Here is a 19,245-nt window from a genome sequence, read left to right as displayed (position 1 = left end):
AAAGGGTTGGGGAGCAAGGCTCAGGGCCAATACTGGTGGGAGTGATGTGAGGAGTAAAGTTCAGAACTGCGGGTAACTATGCAGGTGAACTAATCTAGAAATGTTCCTGTGCATGACTTCCAGACATTGTCATCAGGTAGAATTTACATATGATGCCATAGCAAGTACAGCACTGTGCATGCATGCTCTTTTGAAATGGGGCTCAGCAAAGGAAGGAATAGGGAAATGGGAGTGGGGAGAAGGAGAGAATCAGCAAACACTTCCTTAAAATTATGCTTTAAAGACTTCAACTTAAAATCAGCAATTGGGCCAAGGTGTTGCTTGGGTGTGGGTGAAGTATCATCAATGGAAGAGAGGAGTTTATTCTATCAGCTGCTAATGTCAATTGTTACTCTAATGCAGTTTTGGCTTCTTTCAGTAGTTATTTTCCTGTTGTATAAATTAAAATTCCCTAAACTCATCAAATTGTGATCCATCCATATGTTTTGGATTTCTGTTTAGTGAAAAAAATGATGCATCAATCATTTATCTGCAAACATTCTACATTGACAAAAGTTTATTGCACATCTGAAAATGTTGAATATAGTCGCAGCCCAGAAATGCTGGATTCTATTTATTAAAAGGAATAACAATCCATGTGTTCTGTGTTAAGTTCATGCATGCACTTCGGCAGGGGAAAAATACTAATGTCTTTTCTGTTTGAGGAACCTCCAAGTCCTCAGCACAATCATTTCAAAGTTGGGATGAAACTAGAAGCAGTGGATCGAAAAAACCCTCATCTGATTTGTCCAGCAACTATTAGTGAAGTGAAAGCCGATGACATTTTCATAACATTTGATGGCTGGAGAGGCGCATTTGATTATTGGTGCAGATATGATTCTCGTGACATCTTTCCAGTTGGATGGTGTGGCATGACAGGCGATGGCCTTCAGCCACCTGGAAATAGAGGTAAGGTTTTAAAATAGATTGTCATTTTGTACGAAGTTTGCCAAAAACAGTGTTCTAAATTGTGGAACATTGTAGACTAAAATTTCAAAAGAGCTCTTGTAACTCTTGTGCTACATTGTGGACATATAATTTTATCAGCCTGTCTATGTTACATTAATCTATTCGATATCTATAAACTGACATTGCAGATGTTGCTAAAGCCCATGTAGTTGACCTCTACAGGTCAGTTATTCAGTTTGTTTAAAATAAACATTGTATAATATCTTGCTTTGAAGTTTTGAATGAATGCTGACAAATTTGTAGTTTTCTGCTTCACGTGTTTTCTATGCTCTGTTCCAATAGTGTTTGTTGGAATACACATTATAGGCAGTGCATAATGATGTTCCTTTTATATTTTTGCTCAACTGTCATTTGTATTGTGTGTGTGTGTATGGTCCGTTACCCTTCAGTGTAAATAAAGAATTATATTCAAGGAAAAGGACTTGTCATTGTACATCCCTTTTGAGAAAGGTCTGTAGGGTATTACTTTTCAGCAGCTCTATACTGATCTTTCCTTTTTCACTCGTCATTAATATTATAAAGTTAGTCAATGGTTGGTGCTCTGTAGACCTTGTATATTTTCAGCCATGAAATTGAGTTTTTGTGTTAACTATAGGTTTTATGAAAAAGTCTATCATAGATTGCAAGTATCTATCATATTTACTAAGTACACATTACATTGTTTAAGCTTAGAGTCAAATAACCTTGGTTGATTTGTTTATTTTACTGATAAAAACAAAAAATAATTATTTATTCAACAATGGCAATTATCTCAAGGGGGCACCAAAGCAGTTGGGGCTTGGTGAAGAAGGCTGCCAGAAGGGTTGTGTGAGAAGGGAGTCTGCATGATGGTAGTGAAAAGGCCTGCAAAAGGAGTGGAGTTTGGAGGAGGAGGCTGAGAGTAACACTTCAGGTCAGGTGCGAAGATGTGGTTGCCAGGTTTTTGACAGAATAGCTGGAGAAGAGAAGAAAGTTGAAAGAACAGGTGTAGGAAGTGGGCTGTTAAAATAATAGGAAGGAAAAGACTGCAAGAGGTCGGGTTGAGGAGAAGGTGATGATAATGGGTGGGGCTAGGAAGGAGGTACAAAATTGAGTTTGAGGCGAAGGAGACTAAGAAGGAGAGTCAGTAAAGTGGCTGGAAGGAGGCTACATGTATGGTTGGAATGGGAGAAGAAAGCTGTAAGAACAGAGGGATGGGGAAAGGGAAGAAGGCTGTGAAGGAGTATAGAATGAGAAAAGCAGGCTGCAAGAGAGTTTTGGTGAGAAAGAGAGCCTGAACAGTGGAAATGCAAGAGGGTTTTGAGATCAAAGAAGGTGCAGGCAGGCTTGGGAGTTTGGAGTCGGATGCATGTAGTTGGGAGAGGGAACATGTGAGGTAAGAGCAAACTTATTTGGCCCTTTTGGCCTACTCTGCCTTTCCTAAAGATTATGGCTAAGCTGTTTGTATTCTGAATTCCGTGTTCCCATCAACTCCAATAACCTTTGATTCCCTTTTTGAACAAGAACAATCTAACTTTGCCTTAAATATTTAATTACCCTGTCTCCACTGCCTTCTGAGGCACAGTTCCAAATTCACATCTTCCTCAGAGTAATTCTCTTAATCTGTCAAAGGCAGATTAAAATAAGGCAATCCCTGATTTTAAATCAGAGTTAAATCAGCTCTGCACTGTCCCTAAGGTGAATCAATCTTTTCACGTTCACCTTGTCAAGATGGTTAGTATCTTGTACACTTGAATCAAGTCACTCTTCTAAACTTCAATGTAAACAAGCCCAGCCTACTCAAGATAATCCACAAGTTATCTTAAGATAACCCGCTCATTCCCGATTAACTGCCTCTGAACCTTCTCCATCCTTCCTTAAATATAAAAGTCACACAACACCAGGTTATAGTCCAACAGGTTTATTTGGAAGTACTAGCTTTCGGAGCGCTGCTCCTTCATCAGGTAGTACTTCCAAATAAACCTGTTAGACTATAACCAGATGTGTGGTTTTTAACTTGGTCCACCCCAGTCCAACACCAGCACCTCCACATCATGGCTGCCTTAAATAATGAGACCAAAACTACACATACTATTCTAGTTGGTGTCCGACACAACTGATGCAGAGCCTCTTCTTTTACATTTACTTTCTCTCTTCATGAAAGATAGCATCCCATTAGCAGCCTTGATCTTTTGCTGTACCTGCATACTAACTGTGTCTCATGCATTAGAGCATCTGGATCCCTCTGCATTTTTGAATGTTTGCAGTTCTATTACGTTTAATAATGCTCCTTTTTTAAAAAATTCTTCCAATAAGTGTGAACAGCACCACTATTTATCACATTGGATTTCATCTGCCATATTTTTGTCCATTTGGTCAACCTGTCTATATCACACTATTATCTTCACCAAGTACTTTCCTACCTGGCTTTGTCATCTGCAGATTTAGCTGCCATATCTTTGTTTCCCATATCTAGGTTATTGACGTGAATTATAAAAAATTGAGACCCCAATACAGATCTCTGTGGAACCCAACTCATTACATCCTGCCAATCTGGAAAAGACTAATTTATGCATGCTGTTTTACTTCAATCAATCAATATAGCAGATGTACCATTTCAACATTACCTCTCTTACCATGAGCTTGTACTTTACCCCATGACCTTTTATGTGAAATGTTGGCAAATGCCTTCTGAAAATCCAGGTACAGTACGTCAATGTCTGAGCTCCCCTTTATTCATAAGCACATGTTACTCCCTCAGAAAATTTGGTTCAACATTACTTTCCCAATTACTTGAGATTTTAGGTGCCCAGTTATAACTTCCTTTATGTTAGATTCTGAGACCTTGCCCACTGCACACATGGGCTATAGTTTCTGCCTCCCCTTTCTTTCCAGGGGGAGTTCTAAGTAAGTTGAAAAGGGAAGCTATTTATATTAAAAAAATCTACTAAGACCTCCCTAAAACGAAAAGGAAAATAAGAGGCCAAAGTGGACTTGGGGTTCTTTAAAAGCAAACCTTGGGAAATCATGGGGAAAGAGGAAGCAGTGGAGGAGATAAATAAATACTTTGCAAGACTTTTTATGGTTGAAGACACTAATAACCTTTCAAAAATACTAAATTATCAAGAGACAAAATGGAGATAGGAAAAAAATACAATAACTGTCATGAGTGAAGTAGTACTAGAGAAACTAATGGGGCTAAACGCTGACAAATCCCCTAGACATGATGAGATGCAGCCTAGGATTTTAAAGCAGATCACAACAGATGGTGATTCAGTGGTAGTAAAATACCAATCATCCTCAGATTCTGGAAATGTCCCAAAGGATTAGAAAACTACCAGTGTAACACCTTACTTAAAAGAAAAGATGACCAAAGAAGGATAACTAGAAGCCAGTTAACATGTCTATGGTTGGAAAAGTATTAAGAGTCTATTATAATGTATATAGAGCAGAGTATTTAGAAATTTATAATATAATAAGCAGAGTCAGCATGATTTTGTGACCGGGAAATCATTCCTGACAAATATATTAAAATTCTTTTGAGGTGGTAAACAAGCAGATAGATAAAAAGGGAAGCAGTAGATGTAATATATCTGGATTTCCAGAAAGCATTCAGTAAGGTACCACACATCAGGCTCCTCAATAAGATAAGACCAGGGTGTCAGGGCTTGTATGAGAGCATGGGTAAAGGATTGATTAAATCATAAAATAGACAGTTGTGAGAAAGGGCATTTTTAGGGTGGGTTAAGCTGTAGCTAGTGGAGTGCCACAGAAATCAGGGACTACAGTACAGTGGCACAGCAGTTAGCACTGCTGCCTCTCAGCGCCAGAGACCCGAGTTCAATTCCCGCCTCAGGCAACTATCTATGTGGAGTTTGCACATTCTCCCCGTGTCTGCGTATGTTGTCTCCGAGTGCTCCGGTTTCCTCCCACAATCCAAAAATGTGCAGGTTAGGTGAATTGGCCATGCTAAATTGTCCGTAGTGTTAGGTGTAGGGGAATGGGTCTGGTTGGGTTGCGCTTCGGCGGGTTGGTGTGGACTTGTTGGGCCCAAGTGCCTGTTTCCATACTGTGTTATTTAATCTACAGTAATTTACATTATATGTTAACAATTTTGGATGAGGGAAGTAGATGTATTTTGACCAGCTTTGTGGATTACACAAAAATAGGTGGAATGGCAAGCAGTGAGAATGAAAGTCTACTGAGGGATAGAGGAGAAAGTGAGGACTGCAGATGTTGGAGATCAGAGCTGAAAATATGTTGCTGGAAAATCACAGCAGGACAGGCAGCATCCAAGGAATAGGAGAATCGACTTTTCGGGCATGAGCCCTTCTTCAGGAATGAGGAAAGTGTGTCCAGCAGGCTAAGATAAAAGGTAGGGAGGAGGGACTTGGGGGACGGGTGTTGGAAATGTGATAGGTGGAAGGAGGTCAACGTGAGGGTGATAGGCCGGAGTGGGGATGGGGGCGGAGAGGTCAGGAAGAAGATTGCAGGTTAGGAAGGCGGTGCTGAGTTTGTGCGATTTGACTGAGACAAGGTGGGGGGAGAGGAAATGAGGAAACTGGAGAAATCTGCGTTCATCCCATGTGGTTAGAGGGTTCCTAGGCGGAAGATGAGGCGCTCTTCCTCCAGCCGTCGTGTTGCTATGGTCTGGCGATGGAGGAGTCCAAGAACCTGCATGTCCTTGGTGGAGTGGGAGGGGGAATTGAAGTGTTGAGCCACGGGGTGGTTGGGTTGGGTTGGTTGGTCCGGGTATCCCAGAAGTGTTCTCTGAAACGTTCTGCAAGTAGGCGGCCTGTCTCCCCAATATAGAGGAGGCTACATCGGTGCAGCGGATGCAATAACTGATGTGTGTGGAGGTGCAGGTGAATTTGTGGCAGATATGGAAGGATCCCTTGGGACCTTGGAGGGAAGTAAGGGGGGAGGTGTGGGTGCAAGTTTTGCATTTCTTGCGGATGCAGGGGAAGGTGCCGGGAGTGGAGGTTGGGTTGGTGGGGGGTGTGGACCTGACGAGGGAGTCACAGAGGGAGTGGTCTTTTCGGAACGCTGTTAGGGGAGGGGAGGGAAATATATCCCTGGTGGTGGGGTCCATTTGGAGGTGGTGGAAATGACGGCAGATGATACGATGTATATGGAGGTTGGTGGGGTGGTAAGTTAGGACCAGTGGGGTTCTGTCCTGGTGGTGATTGGAGGGGCGGGGCTAAAGGGCAGAGGAGTGGAAAGTGGAAGAGATGCGATGGAGGGCATCGTCGATCACGTCTGGGGGGGAATTGTGGTCTTTGAAGGAGGAGGCCATCTGGGTTGTACGGTACTGGAACTGGTCCTGGTCCTCCTGGGAGCAGGTGCAGCGGAGACGAAGGAATTGAGAATATAGGATGGCGTTTTTACAGGGGGCAGGGTGGGAGGAGGTGTAGTCTAGGTAACTGTGGGAGTCTGTCAGTTTATAGTAAATGTCCGTGTTGATTTGGTCGCCCGAGATAGAAATGGAAAGGTCTAGGAAGGGGAGGGAGGAGCCTGAGACGGGAATTTGAGGTCGGGGTGGAAGGTGTTGGTAAAGTGGGAGCACGAGGCAGCGCTAATACAGTCATCGATGTAGCAGAGGAAAAGGTGGGGGGTGGTGCCAGTGTAGCTGCGGAAGGTGAACTGTCGCATATATCCTACGAAGAGGCAGGCATAGCTGGGGCCCATGCGGGTGCCCATGGCTGCTACTCTGGTTTGGAGGAAGTGGGAGGATTGGAAAGAGAAGTTGTTCAGGGTGAGGACCAGTTCAGTCAGTCGAAGGAGGATGTCAGTGGAAGGGTACTGGTTGGTATGGCGGAAAGGAAGAAGCGGAGGGCTTTGAGTCCTTCGTGATGGGGGATGGAGGTGTACAGGGACTGGATGTCCATGGTGAAGATAAGGCGTTGGGGACCGGGGAAGTGAAAATCGTGGAGGAGGTGGGGGGTGTGGGTGGTGTCCCAAACATCGTGGGGAGTTCTTGAACTGGGGGGAACAGCACCGTGTCGAAGTATGCAGAGATGAGTTCGGTGGGGCAGGAGCAGGCTGAGACAATGGGTTGGCCGGGGCAGTCAGGTTTGTGGATTTAGGGCAGGAGGTAGAAATGGGCGGTGCGGGGTTGTGGGACTATGAGGTTGGAGGCGGTGGATGGGAGATCCCCTGAGGTGATGAGGTTATGGATGGTCTGGGAGATGATGTTTTGGTGGTGGGAGGTGGGGTCATGGTCAAGGGGGATAGAGACATGTTAAATGATTCAGCAAAAATTTGGCAGATGGAATGTGTTGTGAGTAAGTATGAGATTATCAACCTTGGCAGGAAAAATTGAGGGGTTGCATATTAATTAAACTTAAAAAAAAATACAAAGAACTGTAGATGCTGAAAATATGAAACAGAATTGTGAAGCAACATAGTAAGTCTAGCAGCATCTATCTAGAATTAACATTTCAAGTCCAGTTCTAAAAAGGGTCACTGGACTCAATACTAACTGTTTTTCCCTCAACAGATGCTGCCAAACCTACTGTTCCTTTGCCACACTCTGTTTTTGTTTCTGAATACCATTTCTATAATTTGTGTGGGGACTGACTATAGAAATCTGCAGTGCAGAGGGATTTGGATTCCTTGTGCATGAATCGTAAAAAGTTAGTATCCAAATTGAACAGGTAATAAGGAAAGCAAATGTATGATGACCTTTATTTCAAAGAGAATGGAGAACAAAAATAATGAATTATTGCTCTACAAATTAAGGCATGAGTCACATCACCCCAAGAATAGTGAGAGTCATTTTAGTTCCTTTAACAAGGAAAACACCATGTCTGGTGGAAGTCCAGACGAGCTTTACCATGTTGAACCTGGGCATGGAGGAATTTTCTTGAGAGGTTGCCCACGTTGTGCCCATATACATGGGAGTTTAGAAGAAAGTGAGGCAAATTTATTGAAACTGAAGATTCTTGAGGGGCTTGACAGTAAGTTGAGAATTTCTTTCCCCATTTGTGGGTGAGCATAGGAATAGAGGACATGTTCTCCGATTAAGGGGCTACCCATATAAAACGGGCATAAGAAATTTCAATTTGCAAAGGATTCAGAGTCTGAGGAATTTTATTTTATATCACAGAGGACTTTAGATGCTGGATTGTTAAGTATGTTAAATGTTGAGCTAGTTTGTTAATCGGTAAGGGAATCAAGGGTTGTGATGATAAGGCAGAAAAGTGGGGCTAAGGTGGAGGACTTCCATCAGGTCAACCAGATCTCATTGAATCGTGAAGTTGACTCAGTGGGTGGAGTAACCTGTTTTGCTCCGACATCTTTTAGTCTTAGGAAATATATTGAATTTGTTTTCCAGAAAGTTCGTGCACTGTTAATCATGAGGCCCAATATTTCAACATCGACTATAATTAGCAGTCTTGGTACAAATTTGTTCTCTCAATTGAACTAGTTTTAACAAGTTTTTTGCTCATGTTCCTGCTGGAGTTCATTTGCATATTATCACATGTAAATGTTCCATAAACTAGAACAATTGGAAAGCATTTTAAGCTATAAATTTGAAATACTCCGTTATAAGCATGCTTATTATATTTCAAAATTTACCAGTTTACTTCCCACTTGTGTAATTTGAATAGGTTTATCTGAAACAAGCCAGTGTTTTGTCCCTTACCTGTGAGTAACGAATTGTAAATTAATGAATATTTCGTTGAAGAGAAACTGAACAGAATGATTTACTAGCTGTATCGGTATTACAGAACTTGGGTACTTAGTAAATTTTAAACACTTAAAAATTTTGAGATGTGCCTATTAAGTAATTAAACCTTTACATTTTAGAGCTCCCTTGAAGGCCCCAAATATCAGAAACGGACAATAAATCAGAATGGTGATCGATCTGGGTGCATGACCAGCTTCTAGCTTTTTGAGCTAGTTCACAACATCTAAAACTAACTTTGCATTGAGCATGATTTGTTTTTTTTCCAAATCCTTTGATCATCAGAATTTCCTGTAATAATTTTTAAAAGTTAAAATCATCACTTTTTTAAAAGTAATGATTGTTAGTATTTGTTGGTTGAAGTGTCTTTGATTGTGTGTCATATACTCATGTTTACAACAGGAAACTAGCCCTTTTCACAGAGCAGGTCCAATCAGTCCGAGATAATTACCACCCACTGGTCTATTCTCATGATGGACGATGTCATTGACAATATAATCAAGCGGCACTTAAACTGCAATAACCCACTCAACAATTTTCAGTTTTGGTTTCTGTCAGAACATTTGGCTTCCGACTTCATTACAGCCTTAATCCAAATGTGGACAGAAGTGATGAACTTGACATAACTGCCCTTGACATCGAGGTAACAACATGAAGCTAAGCAGAGTCAGGAAAATGCAGCCCACTTGTTCAATGCCCCATCCACCACGTTAAAGATCCACTTCTGTCACTGCACGGTGACTTCAGTGTTTGTCATCTGTAAAAAGCACTGCAGCGTCTTCCCAAACCTCCCTTAAAAGCACCTTTCAACCCATGACCTCTGCCACGTAGAAGCACCCTCCAAGTTTTAAGATGTTGCTGGGTCAAAATCCTGCAACTTAATTCTTAACAGCATTTAAACTAGTCAATTGCACAAATTGAAGAAAGTAGCTGACCACCTCTTCAGTCCAATTAAGGATGTGTAATAATTGCTGACCCACCAGTGGCACTGATGAAAGAATATTTTAAAGATTATTGCAAGTTCAAAAATTATTAATTCCCATGACATTGTGATCTGGTGTTAATGGATTTTTATGTTGCAAGCTGTGCTTGTGGTCACAACTGATGAAGCTTGAAATTTACAACAAGTAGAAAATTCATGGTGAATTGTGTATGTAAAAACATGTACAATTTGCTGAAACATGTCAAATTGTATGGTGTGTAATTCACCTTTAGTATCTTGAAAGGTGCAGTGCCTTGTTTTTGAAGTTTCTAGGGTTTTTGTTTGCTAAGAATGTTTTGTAAGAATCTAAATGCTGGCCCAAATTATGGTAGTAATCATGTTATCAAAGTCAGGAATCAAGTTATAACAGTCAACCTGAAAGAGATGGAAAAATTAAATGAGAAGGTTCCATAAATGTGTTTTCAAAACATAACATTTTACTTTGAAGTGGAATGAACAACTTGTACCATGTGACACAATGGTTGTATTATAGGATCTTTTTTACTTTCTATTATTTTGTGAATGTGGGCAACTCTGGCATAACCAATATGTGTAGACTATCCCTAGTTGCCTTTTAAATTTTGTAGCTTGCTAGGCCATTCCTGCAGGTTAAGAATCAACCATATTGTTGAGAGTCTGGAGTCATATGTGGGCTTGATTGAGTAAGGAGGGTAAGCTATGCTTCTCTAACAGGTACTTCACAGCCAATACGTTTTTATGGTCAACATTACTAATACTGCCTTCATGTTCTATGTTTGTTACTTGAAGTAAATTTTCACCAGCTGTCGTGGTGCGATTCAAAAACATGTCCAACATGTCATCTTGAGTATTTGGGTTATGTCTTGCGACATGACCGTTATGTTGTGGTCGACTGCTGAATACTTTAATTGTCACCTAAATTGTCTTCCTGATTTTACTTTGGTGTTAGTGCTTCAACTATAAAGATTTGTCTGCTGGAAATTGCCACAAGGATCTCGTCATGGTGCAATATATGAGCATTTACAAAAGGACTTTTTAGAATATAGGAGTGTTCTATTTAAAATTCCATGGATTCCTTGTAAACAAGTTATCTTTTAAAAACATGTAGTTTTTGAACTGAACATCAATTCTTTATGTATCATTGGACATGAAACATGTTGCTGGTACTGAATTGATCTGGTGCAGTGGCAGCATCTTTGATCGGTTTATTCTGGCTTAATACTTTGCTTTTGTTGCCACTGAAGGTCCATGTGTTATTACCCTGTACCTAATAGATCCAGCACCTTCTGTGCTACAGAAGAAAAATGCTGTGTACATCGGGACACTTGCTGTTTCCCTAAGTAAGAAACTCCAATCTATAAATGCTGTACCCCATGCACACGATTAATTCAGCCAGAATAATCAGCTCCAAGAGCAAGGCCAGAGGTGGGAGGGGCTGACAGGTGAGGGCAGGGAGAGGAGCATTTGGGAGATAATGAAAATTGAACCATGCATTGTTAAAGGTAACACTTCATTCTTGGAAATGTGAAAAATAAATATTAAAAATATAACAGTACACTTTGCGAATTAGGGCTCATAAGAAGGAAGAGGTTGAATGGATGACATGACTGGTATTCTGCTGACCATGATGTTTGTCAGTCAACAGTTAGTGAGGAATTAACTGATCTGGAGGCTAGGTTATGAAACCCTTGCAACTCTTTAGGGGTTCTGTGCAGATCCCAGGTTGAGATCCCCAATCTAAACTAACTTCCTTGACTCTTTTTCTATCACGTAGCATACTTCCATTATGAATACCAAAATAACTAATGGTGAAGTATTAGTTTGAGCGTTTCCATAAATAGGCAAGCAATAATTAGTGATCTTTTCACTTAATGCTGTTGTCTTCAGTAACTCATTGTATACAATGAGTGATAATTCCTTTCCATTGCCATATATACTCATGTAATAGTTGAATTTTTTTGACTACTTTTTAAGGTTAAATTTATGTGGTCGACTATTACATGGATACTACTATTGAGGGGCTTAAATTCGTACCTGTCAAAATTCATACTGTATCTTTAGCAGAAGCCCAGTTGATCGCTGAAGAATAAAGAAAAATAACAATTTGTGGTAGTTCTGAAAACCTGGAGTGGAATGCAACAGCCATTGGACTGGAAGACCAGGATTGAAGCAGAACAACCAGCAGACTGGAAAGCTGGAGTGGGGGCATGACAGCTGGCACACTGACTGATAAACGTTGATCTGTTATCTGTAAAGAAGTAGGGTCAACTTTTGCATGAGATATGTAGCAAATTCCCAATTATGTGGCCAATAATAGAGGATGGACTTTTACATGAGATCAACTGTTACTCTAATATATTTCAGTATGTTGATCTTATTGTTAAAATTTTCTTTTTGTTTAAAGAGGACATCAGGTACCTCTGGGTGTATGTATTTGAGCTTGAATTGTTTAGGAAAAAAATATACAGAGATTGTTTTAAAAAAAAGTATTTTGGAATCTATGCTTAGATTGTGCTTATCTGGAATTGACAACTGAGTACAATTTCATTGTGAGCAGCTTGAGAGAGGGAATTTATGAAATGTTAACTCAGGACTTGCAAATACAGAATTATAGATTCTTCTATGCAGACCATATCCTGTTTCATTAAATTGCATTCTAAAATGCTATTCAGCACACAATATGGCTACCTTTAAATCCCTTTGAATCTTTTGAATGAGAAAAGGAGGAGAGATGTGACATTTTCATTTGAGCCAATAGGACAGAGACTCTTTGTTCTTAGGTGATAATCTGATGGTGACAAAAAGGCAGAGTGCAGTGCCTACAATGAACATAGGACCTTCTCTGATAACAACAAGATTTTTTTTCAGGGGACCTTGGGCTCTGAATCAAAAAAAGGGTGTTAGCATATGCATAAGATTAATTTTTTTTCTCTCTGCCAAAAAGGATTAAAATAAACCTTGTGTTTTTTAAAAAATAACCATTTTGTAGTAATGAGCATTGCAGTCATTTTGTATTCATTTTTTATTCAGCAGATTATTAACCATTTCCCTTAGCCATACTTTTATTTGCTAACTAAATGTATTCTAGATAATCAGTTTTTCTCATAAAAGCAATTACATCAAGGTACTGTTCAGATTTTATGAAGGCCATTTGAAATTGTTGAAGAAAATGAATTAGGATTTGTGTTAGTCGACTAAATATTCACATCTCTATTAAAGACAGTTTAAGGAATCATCTGCAACCTACCCTGATTTATAAATAACTCGCTATTTTGCCAAAATAGTTTGTATATTGAGAAAATTGCTTTATTTAATATTTATGAAATTTGGGGAGAGCCCATTATCAATTTAGTAAACAGGAAAAGAAACAGTGCTTTTAAACTTGAACTTTGCCATTATTTGGCTGATTCCATACCTGTACAGGCTCTAGCTATTTTGATCATTGTGGTTTATATTTGAGAAATACCATTGCTGTTGCATTATTTGAATATTGCCTTTGACCGTTGACCTCGCTGCGTAATTCTAAACATAGTAGTTAGTGATTTGAGTGCAAGTCTAAATGTCTATTTTACCTGTTCCCCTGTCTGCTAACTCACTCACTCACTCAATCAGATAACACAGTAGTTATCAATTTACCAAATTTCCAAAAAAATCTTAAACCAGTTGACTGTCAAAATCTAATTCTACAAGAATCTGATCTATGTCTCTTTGGTTTGGTTTCATCACATATGTTTCAGAATAGACACTTTTGTCTACAGATGCAAATGACCAATTTAGTTTTCTGCCTTTTGTGGATCTGTGACCCATTTTAACCTTATGGCCTTTTGCAAAATTGGGGGTGGAGATAGTGGGAGCAGGTGACTGATGAGCACTGTCACTGTGCCCTACGCACAATATACATATTACTTTAAAACCCAAGTTCCCTCTCTTCTCTTCGCACCCCCCCCCCACCACCACCACTACCACCCCCTGTCCCCTAACCAACCAAACAAATGCAAATATCCTAGACATGCCGTTTGCATGTAGAGCTTAAGTCAGCATGCGCTTTGTTGATGGGTTAGCAGGCAGAAAAAAGTGCAGTCGACGGAGCAAATCCAGAAAGAGAATTCAAGGCTCCTAAACTCAAGTCTTAAGAATTAAAATCCAAATCACGGTGAGCAATGCAAGAGCATGAAATCCTTTTTTTTTAGAAAAAAGTAACATTACTGCTAAATTGATCAGAGATGTAGGCCTTTATTGTTTGCCTGTATACCTTTTGTGTGGCAAGAGTGGATCAATCCAAATGAAGGCTGTAGAGTATGTCCTTTTGTTTAAAAAAAGTCAAACATTTTAAAAAAAACTAAAGTCAAGTGTCAACAGGTTTAGACCAAGTGTTGCAGAACATAAACTTGAAATAAATACTATGTTCCAGTTAATCATTATATTAAGAATGTTGCAGTCTTTGTTTGAGGGCTGTATTGTGCAATGTTTTATAGTGATAGCTTCACTTTGCTGCAAATTTTCGTCAAAAACTTCTCAAACTATAACTTACTATTTTATAAAATAGTTTCTTTGCATTCAGGTCTTTGATATTATTTGAAATTTAATGTGCTAAAATGCTTATAAGATTGCTCCTTCAAAGTGAATATTGCTCTTTGTTCTAAATAAAAGGCTCAGTTATTTTGTTGAAGTTTAATAAGCTGTCAGATTGCCACAGCATAACTTCAATTTTAATCATGTTTTCTTGTGAGAATAGTGTAGCTTTGTGAAAAAATTAGACTCTTGACATTGGGTTAGAGTGAACTGCAAACAAATGTTCTACTTTTAGTTTAATTATCTTTTTAAATATGAATCTATTGATACAGTATGCTTAGACTTTGATTTGAGTAGGAGCAATAAATCTGTCTGAAAATATTGTGTTTGAAATCGTGATGTTCCATGCATGTCATTTAATACCCAAGATTGACCAGCTGCCCCACAATTCAATTCTTAAATAATAATTCGATCTTTTACATGTGTGAAAATAAGAAAATACCCTGCCATTATTAGTTGCCAAGACCATAGTCCTATCAAAGTGTTTTTAATACTACAGCATTACTTTAAAAAAGTTAAATAATATCCTTTAACGGTAGTTTAAGGAATCTCTGCAACTTGTGATTTGTGAATAAACTCTATTATAGCAAAATCGTTTATTTAAATTGAGAAAATTGCTTTGTTTAATATTCTTCTCCCATTTCCAATGTATATAGGCCTCGTTTGGAGACAGACAAAAATAGAAATTGCTGGAAAAGCTCAGCTGGTCAGGCCTCCTCTGCGGAGCGAAACCAAAGTTAACATTCTGGGTCAAGTGACCCTTGCTCAAACTTATCATTTGAAGGCAATTGCTCAGTTTAAGCTGTGAGTTGTTTACTTTCCATCAGAACATAAAACAAACAGTTCTCGCAACCCTCCTTAGTGATAAGCATTAGCTTAATGTTGCACTGAGCTGAATTTTTTTTCATTGAACTTGTTGCAGTGTACAAGGTAGCGATTTGACCTGCACTGGCTCTCTGAGCATTTTAACTTTAGCTTTATTTTTTCCCATTACCCCCTCATATTGTTTCTGTTTAAATCATCTAATGTTCTCATGAGTGCCTCGAATGAATCTGTCACCATCACACTTGGAGTCAGTGAATTCCAACCTGGACCACTCGCTGTGCGTAAACGTTTATTCTCACCTCACGTTTGCTTCTTCTGCAAAATGCTTTACAGCTGTGCCCTCTGGGTTTCAATCATTTTATAAGCGGTAATTGTTTCTCCCTATCTAGGCAGTCCAGACCCTTCATGATTTTGAAATGCCTCTATCAAATCAACCCTTTTACAAATTAGATCGATGTATTTTTGATCAATTTATCTTTTAAATATACTTCAAATGGGGAAAGAAATCCATGTTATTAAAGATAAATGATAGATATGAGCAGTATAACTCAAACAATCTTTTCACTGAAACCAGTTGCAAGCAGTGGGTATCTCATTTGTGAGGCTCCTTGGCTCCAATCATGTCATATAATACTGGAGTTCCCTAATGGCAATCGCTTCCTGAAACCCTGATTCAAGCCAGCTAATTCAAGTACGAGAAAATGATTGGTGACTAAATGTATTGCACAGTTGCACATAGTGTAAGAAAACTGGGTGGGATAACACCCAAGACATTATGTGAACATCAGACCAAATCCTAGAATTTGTATTCAAAAATTACGACTAGTTGTCTGTTTTCTGAACCTTTTCACAATTAAAACTGCTAAGCCACCTCTTCCATGATGACATACAGATAAATTCAACAACAGGAAGAGTTATTTTTACAGCAGTAGGGCTCACCAATGTATTAATTTATACAGCTCGATGTTCTGAATTACCACAATTATACATACCACATTAACCAATTTACTGCTCACCAATTCATCTGGCAGATGTGTGCAAGAGGCGACACTTCCCTGTGGAATGGATGCATTGCCTGAAAATAACTTCCACTGAATGGAAGTGTTCCATGAGTTCAAGGTGTCATTCAGCATCTGGCAACAATACTTCCTGTACAATAGAGGGTGTGGGTCTGAATTGTGTTTATGGATAAACGTGCATAACCTGGGCTGATAGTTGAACACAGTATTTTGTGAGTGCTCTTTTGTTGGAGATGCTGTCTTTTGTTCTGCATTTATTATCTCTGTGGAAGAAGTGTTTGGTTGCAGGATTTTTTTTTAAGCAGAAACTTCCTGGTGAAGGTCCATGTGTACTTTAATAGAAGAGCATAGAATGGCTCTGCAATATCTGGAGCTTTGCGTTTGGACAAGTGTCTTGTTGCTTCATTTATTCCTTCTCCTGCTACGCTGCCTTTCTCCTCCTCTACCTGAGCTGTTGTGGATTCCTGCAGGGTGAGCAGGTATCTGTGTAAGGACATATATAATCAGACACCACAGAAATGTGTGAAATACATCATGAAAGTGAGTTCAATCTTATCTCTCAACCTGTCCGTTCAGATACCAAGAAGATTCTAAATCATACTAGATGGATTGCTGTACTAAGATAAATTGTCTAGTATGAGACCTGAACTTCAGGGGTACCTTGGTACTCAATGCACAGCAAATCTTATTTATTGCTACCATAATGATGGGGGTTGCAGTGTCACAATCTGCAACCTTGATGTCAATAGAACAAACTGGTTCAACCAAAAACATGCTGGGCTATCATATAATTGTGAAATGTCTGGTGTTGGCACTGTGGATTGGTATATTGGTCCTCTGTCATTTCCACTACTGACTGTTCACTTGGACTATATTTAGTGCTCTTTCCTTTACCTCATGGTACAAGTGCCCAAGGGTGTATGTACCCAAGCTGTTTCTTGTGTAATGTGTGACAAAACAGATTTTGAAATACTAAGGTAATCAAAAAGCCACTCAATCTTGAGAAGACCTTATAGAGTGGGAAATTGCAGATATGTTAGTGATATCAGGAAAGAATACCTTCTAAAGGTAAGCTGCAAGAATACTGTGCCTTATGCAATTTTTCAAAAGTATATTACTGCATATGGGAACAATGATAACCTCCATGTCTTTTGTGATGTTAATGTGTTGTCATATTTCAAACCACTCCTGATACTCAATTGAGCTGGAAATGTGGGGAAGGATGGTGGAGGGTGAGGGGATTGGGAAAAGAGAGAAAGGGGCCAAGGAGGGGAGACTGGGTTGGAGAACAGGGGAGACTAGAAGGGAAGACCCTGTGATGGGGAGGAACGGAGGGGAGATGAAGGATGGAAGGAGTGAGCAAGATGGTGTTGAAAAGATGTTGAGGCATGCTTACTCTTAACTGGGCAGCAAAAAGTGGGAACTTCTCTTCAATTTTGTGTGTCTCTTGATGGTTACATGGATACACTATTTACATCTTTCATTGTCCATAATAATGCAGGAAATATATAATTACTGATAGATTTGTCAATTTGGAGAGCATCTCAGAAGATGTATCTTCTATGGTGAGAGTCATTTCACTGCTACACTGTTTAATTGATGTTCAGCTTTGAGTGATAAAGGTTCAAGATGGTCACATTCAGTCTCCTTTGGAGCAACCAGATTTGTGACTTCTGCAAGTTGTCTTCTTATTAATGGTCTGCTTGATTTTGGGTACGCTTATCTTCAAATTTTCTCTGCATGTTTTACAACAGTCTTTTAAACAATTTTATCCACTTTTTTTAAACATCTCTCTGTATTACTATCATGGTGAGCTGCAGAGCTTTAAAATTCTCCCATTCCTGAGCAGCTTAAGTTCCCTTTGACTACTCCACGTGGAGTCTGTGCAAATAAATTGAAGTCCTGACTCATATCCCTGAGGTCAGGCTTATTGCTTCTGACGCGACCCCGGCAACAGTTCTGCAAAATCAAATCTCTTTTGCCAATTTTGTAGCCATTCGCAAATGCACAGGAAAGTGGATTGGCTTGAGTTAATTCATGTCAGCTTTTTAACTTTTTATCTGCATAATTGCTACACAGATTGCTATTCCTACAATATAACTCTTTTCAATTATGGAGAGTTGATTATTTAAAATTGCCGACCTGATTGCATTGCCTGAACTTCAAGGCAAACAAATATATTGCCTATTCCAATTACAACAAGGGCAATTGCACATGGTAAATGGTAAAAGTTATTGATGTATTATATAAAGCTAATATCGAATATATTCAAAACTTTTATTTTGGGTCATGCCCAACATTTACAGGTTATCAGATCAGCGTGGAAAGAGATTTTCCAAGGCAATGGTCAATCGTTAGTTGTAGGATTGAGGGCATACTGGATTGGTATCAGTTTTAATTTTCATGGCATCTGTATTCCTCCACTGTATGCATAACTGGGCAAAACTTGTAAGGCTGCAACCTTTCAAATAATAATTAGGATCAAGGTTGAAATTTTCCTAACTTCTATCAGAACCTCAATTTTAATTAAATATTTCCAATCTCTAAAGTTTTATGTAAATGTTCAGTTCATCTGTCGTGTATGGATAGTTAGGTGAGGCCCTGTATATGATGGATCATTTCAAAAGCTCCTTTCAGTGTTGTGTTATTTCTTAATACCTGTAGTTGTGTATGTTTGTTGTTAAAGTATATTATTTCCTTCAATTATTCTGCTTGTGGAACTCATCATTTTGCGGTCTGGCCACCTCTTTGGTTCCTAAGTTTCCACAAATGATTAAGTAGGTTTTTAGAAAGCAGTAAATGTGATGCCAATTCTAGTTCTAACTTCAATGTTACCTTTTAACTCGGTGTTTTTTTATCAGTTTGCGGTGGCAGTCAGATGTCTAAGCTTTGATTTAACACGCAAACTGGACAGCTGATTAATAGACACAAATTTAATTTCAGTTGGATTGAGCAAACATTATTTACATCCTGACTTAATACCACCTTCATTTTTTAATGAACATATTTGAGTGTTTCTAAAATTTGCCCAGGACACTGGGAATGCTCCCCGATATAAGGTTTTTTTTCTCCTTCCATCTGAGAGAAGGATGAACCTCAGTTGGAGATTTTTGTTCTAAGATGACACCTCCAGCATTGCAGTGCTCTCAATATTCCTGTCACCAGTTAGTTCTTAAGTCATGTAATGTAGTATGAAACAGTGTCTGTTGACA

The 19,245-nt window shown here is 39.2% G+C and overlaps 1 protein-coding gene across 5 annotated transcripts in view; it reads left to right on the top strand.

Moving 5' to 3' along the window:
* The window catches only part of LOC140485981 (polycomb protein SCMH1-like), a 116,701-nt gene that overhangs the window by 66,861 nt on the left and 30,595 nt on the right, over positions 1–19,245 (top strand). For all 5 annotated transcript variants that reach the window (XM_072584464.1, XM_072584460.1, XM_072584461.1 and 2 more), the window contains one exon: positions 705–948. In XM_072584464.1, the coding sequence (XP_072440565.1) occupies positions 705–948 (244 nt within the window). The remainder of the gene's footprint in view (positions 1–704; positions 949–19,245) is intronic.

Source organism: Chiloscyllium punctatum, chromosome 15 (genome assembly GCF_047496795.1).
Source record: "Chiloscyllium punctatum isolate Juve2018m chromosome 15, sChiPun1.3, whole genome shotgun sequence".
Lineage (NCBI taxonomy): Eukaryota > Metazoa > Chordata > Chondrichthyes > Orectolobiformes > Hemiscylliidae > Chiloscyllium > Chiloscyllium punctatum.
This window is presented reverse-complemented; position numbering and strand designations above follow the sequence as displayed.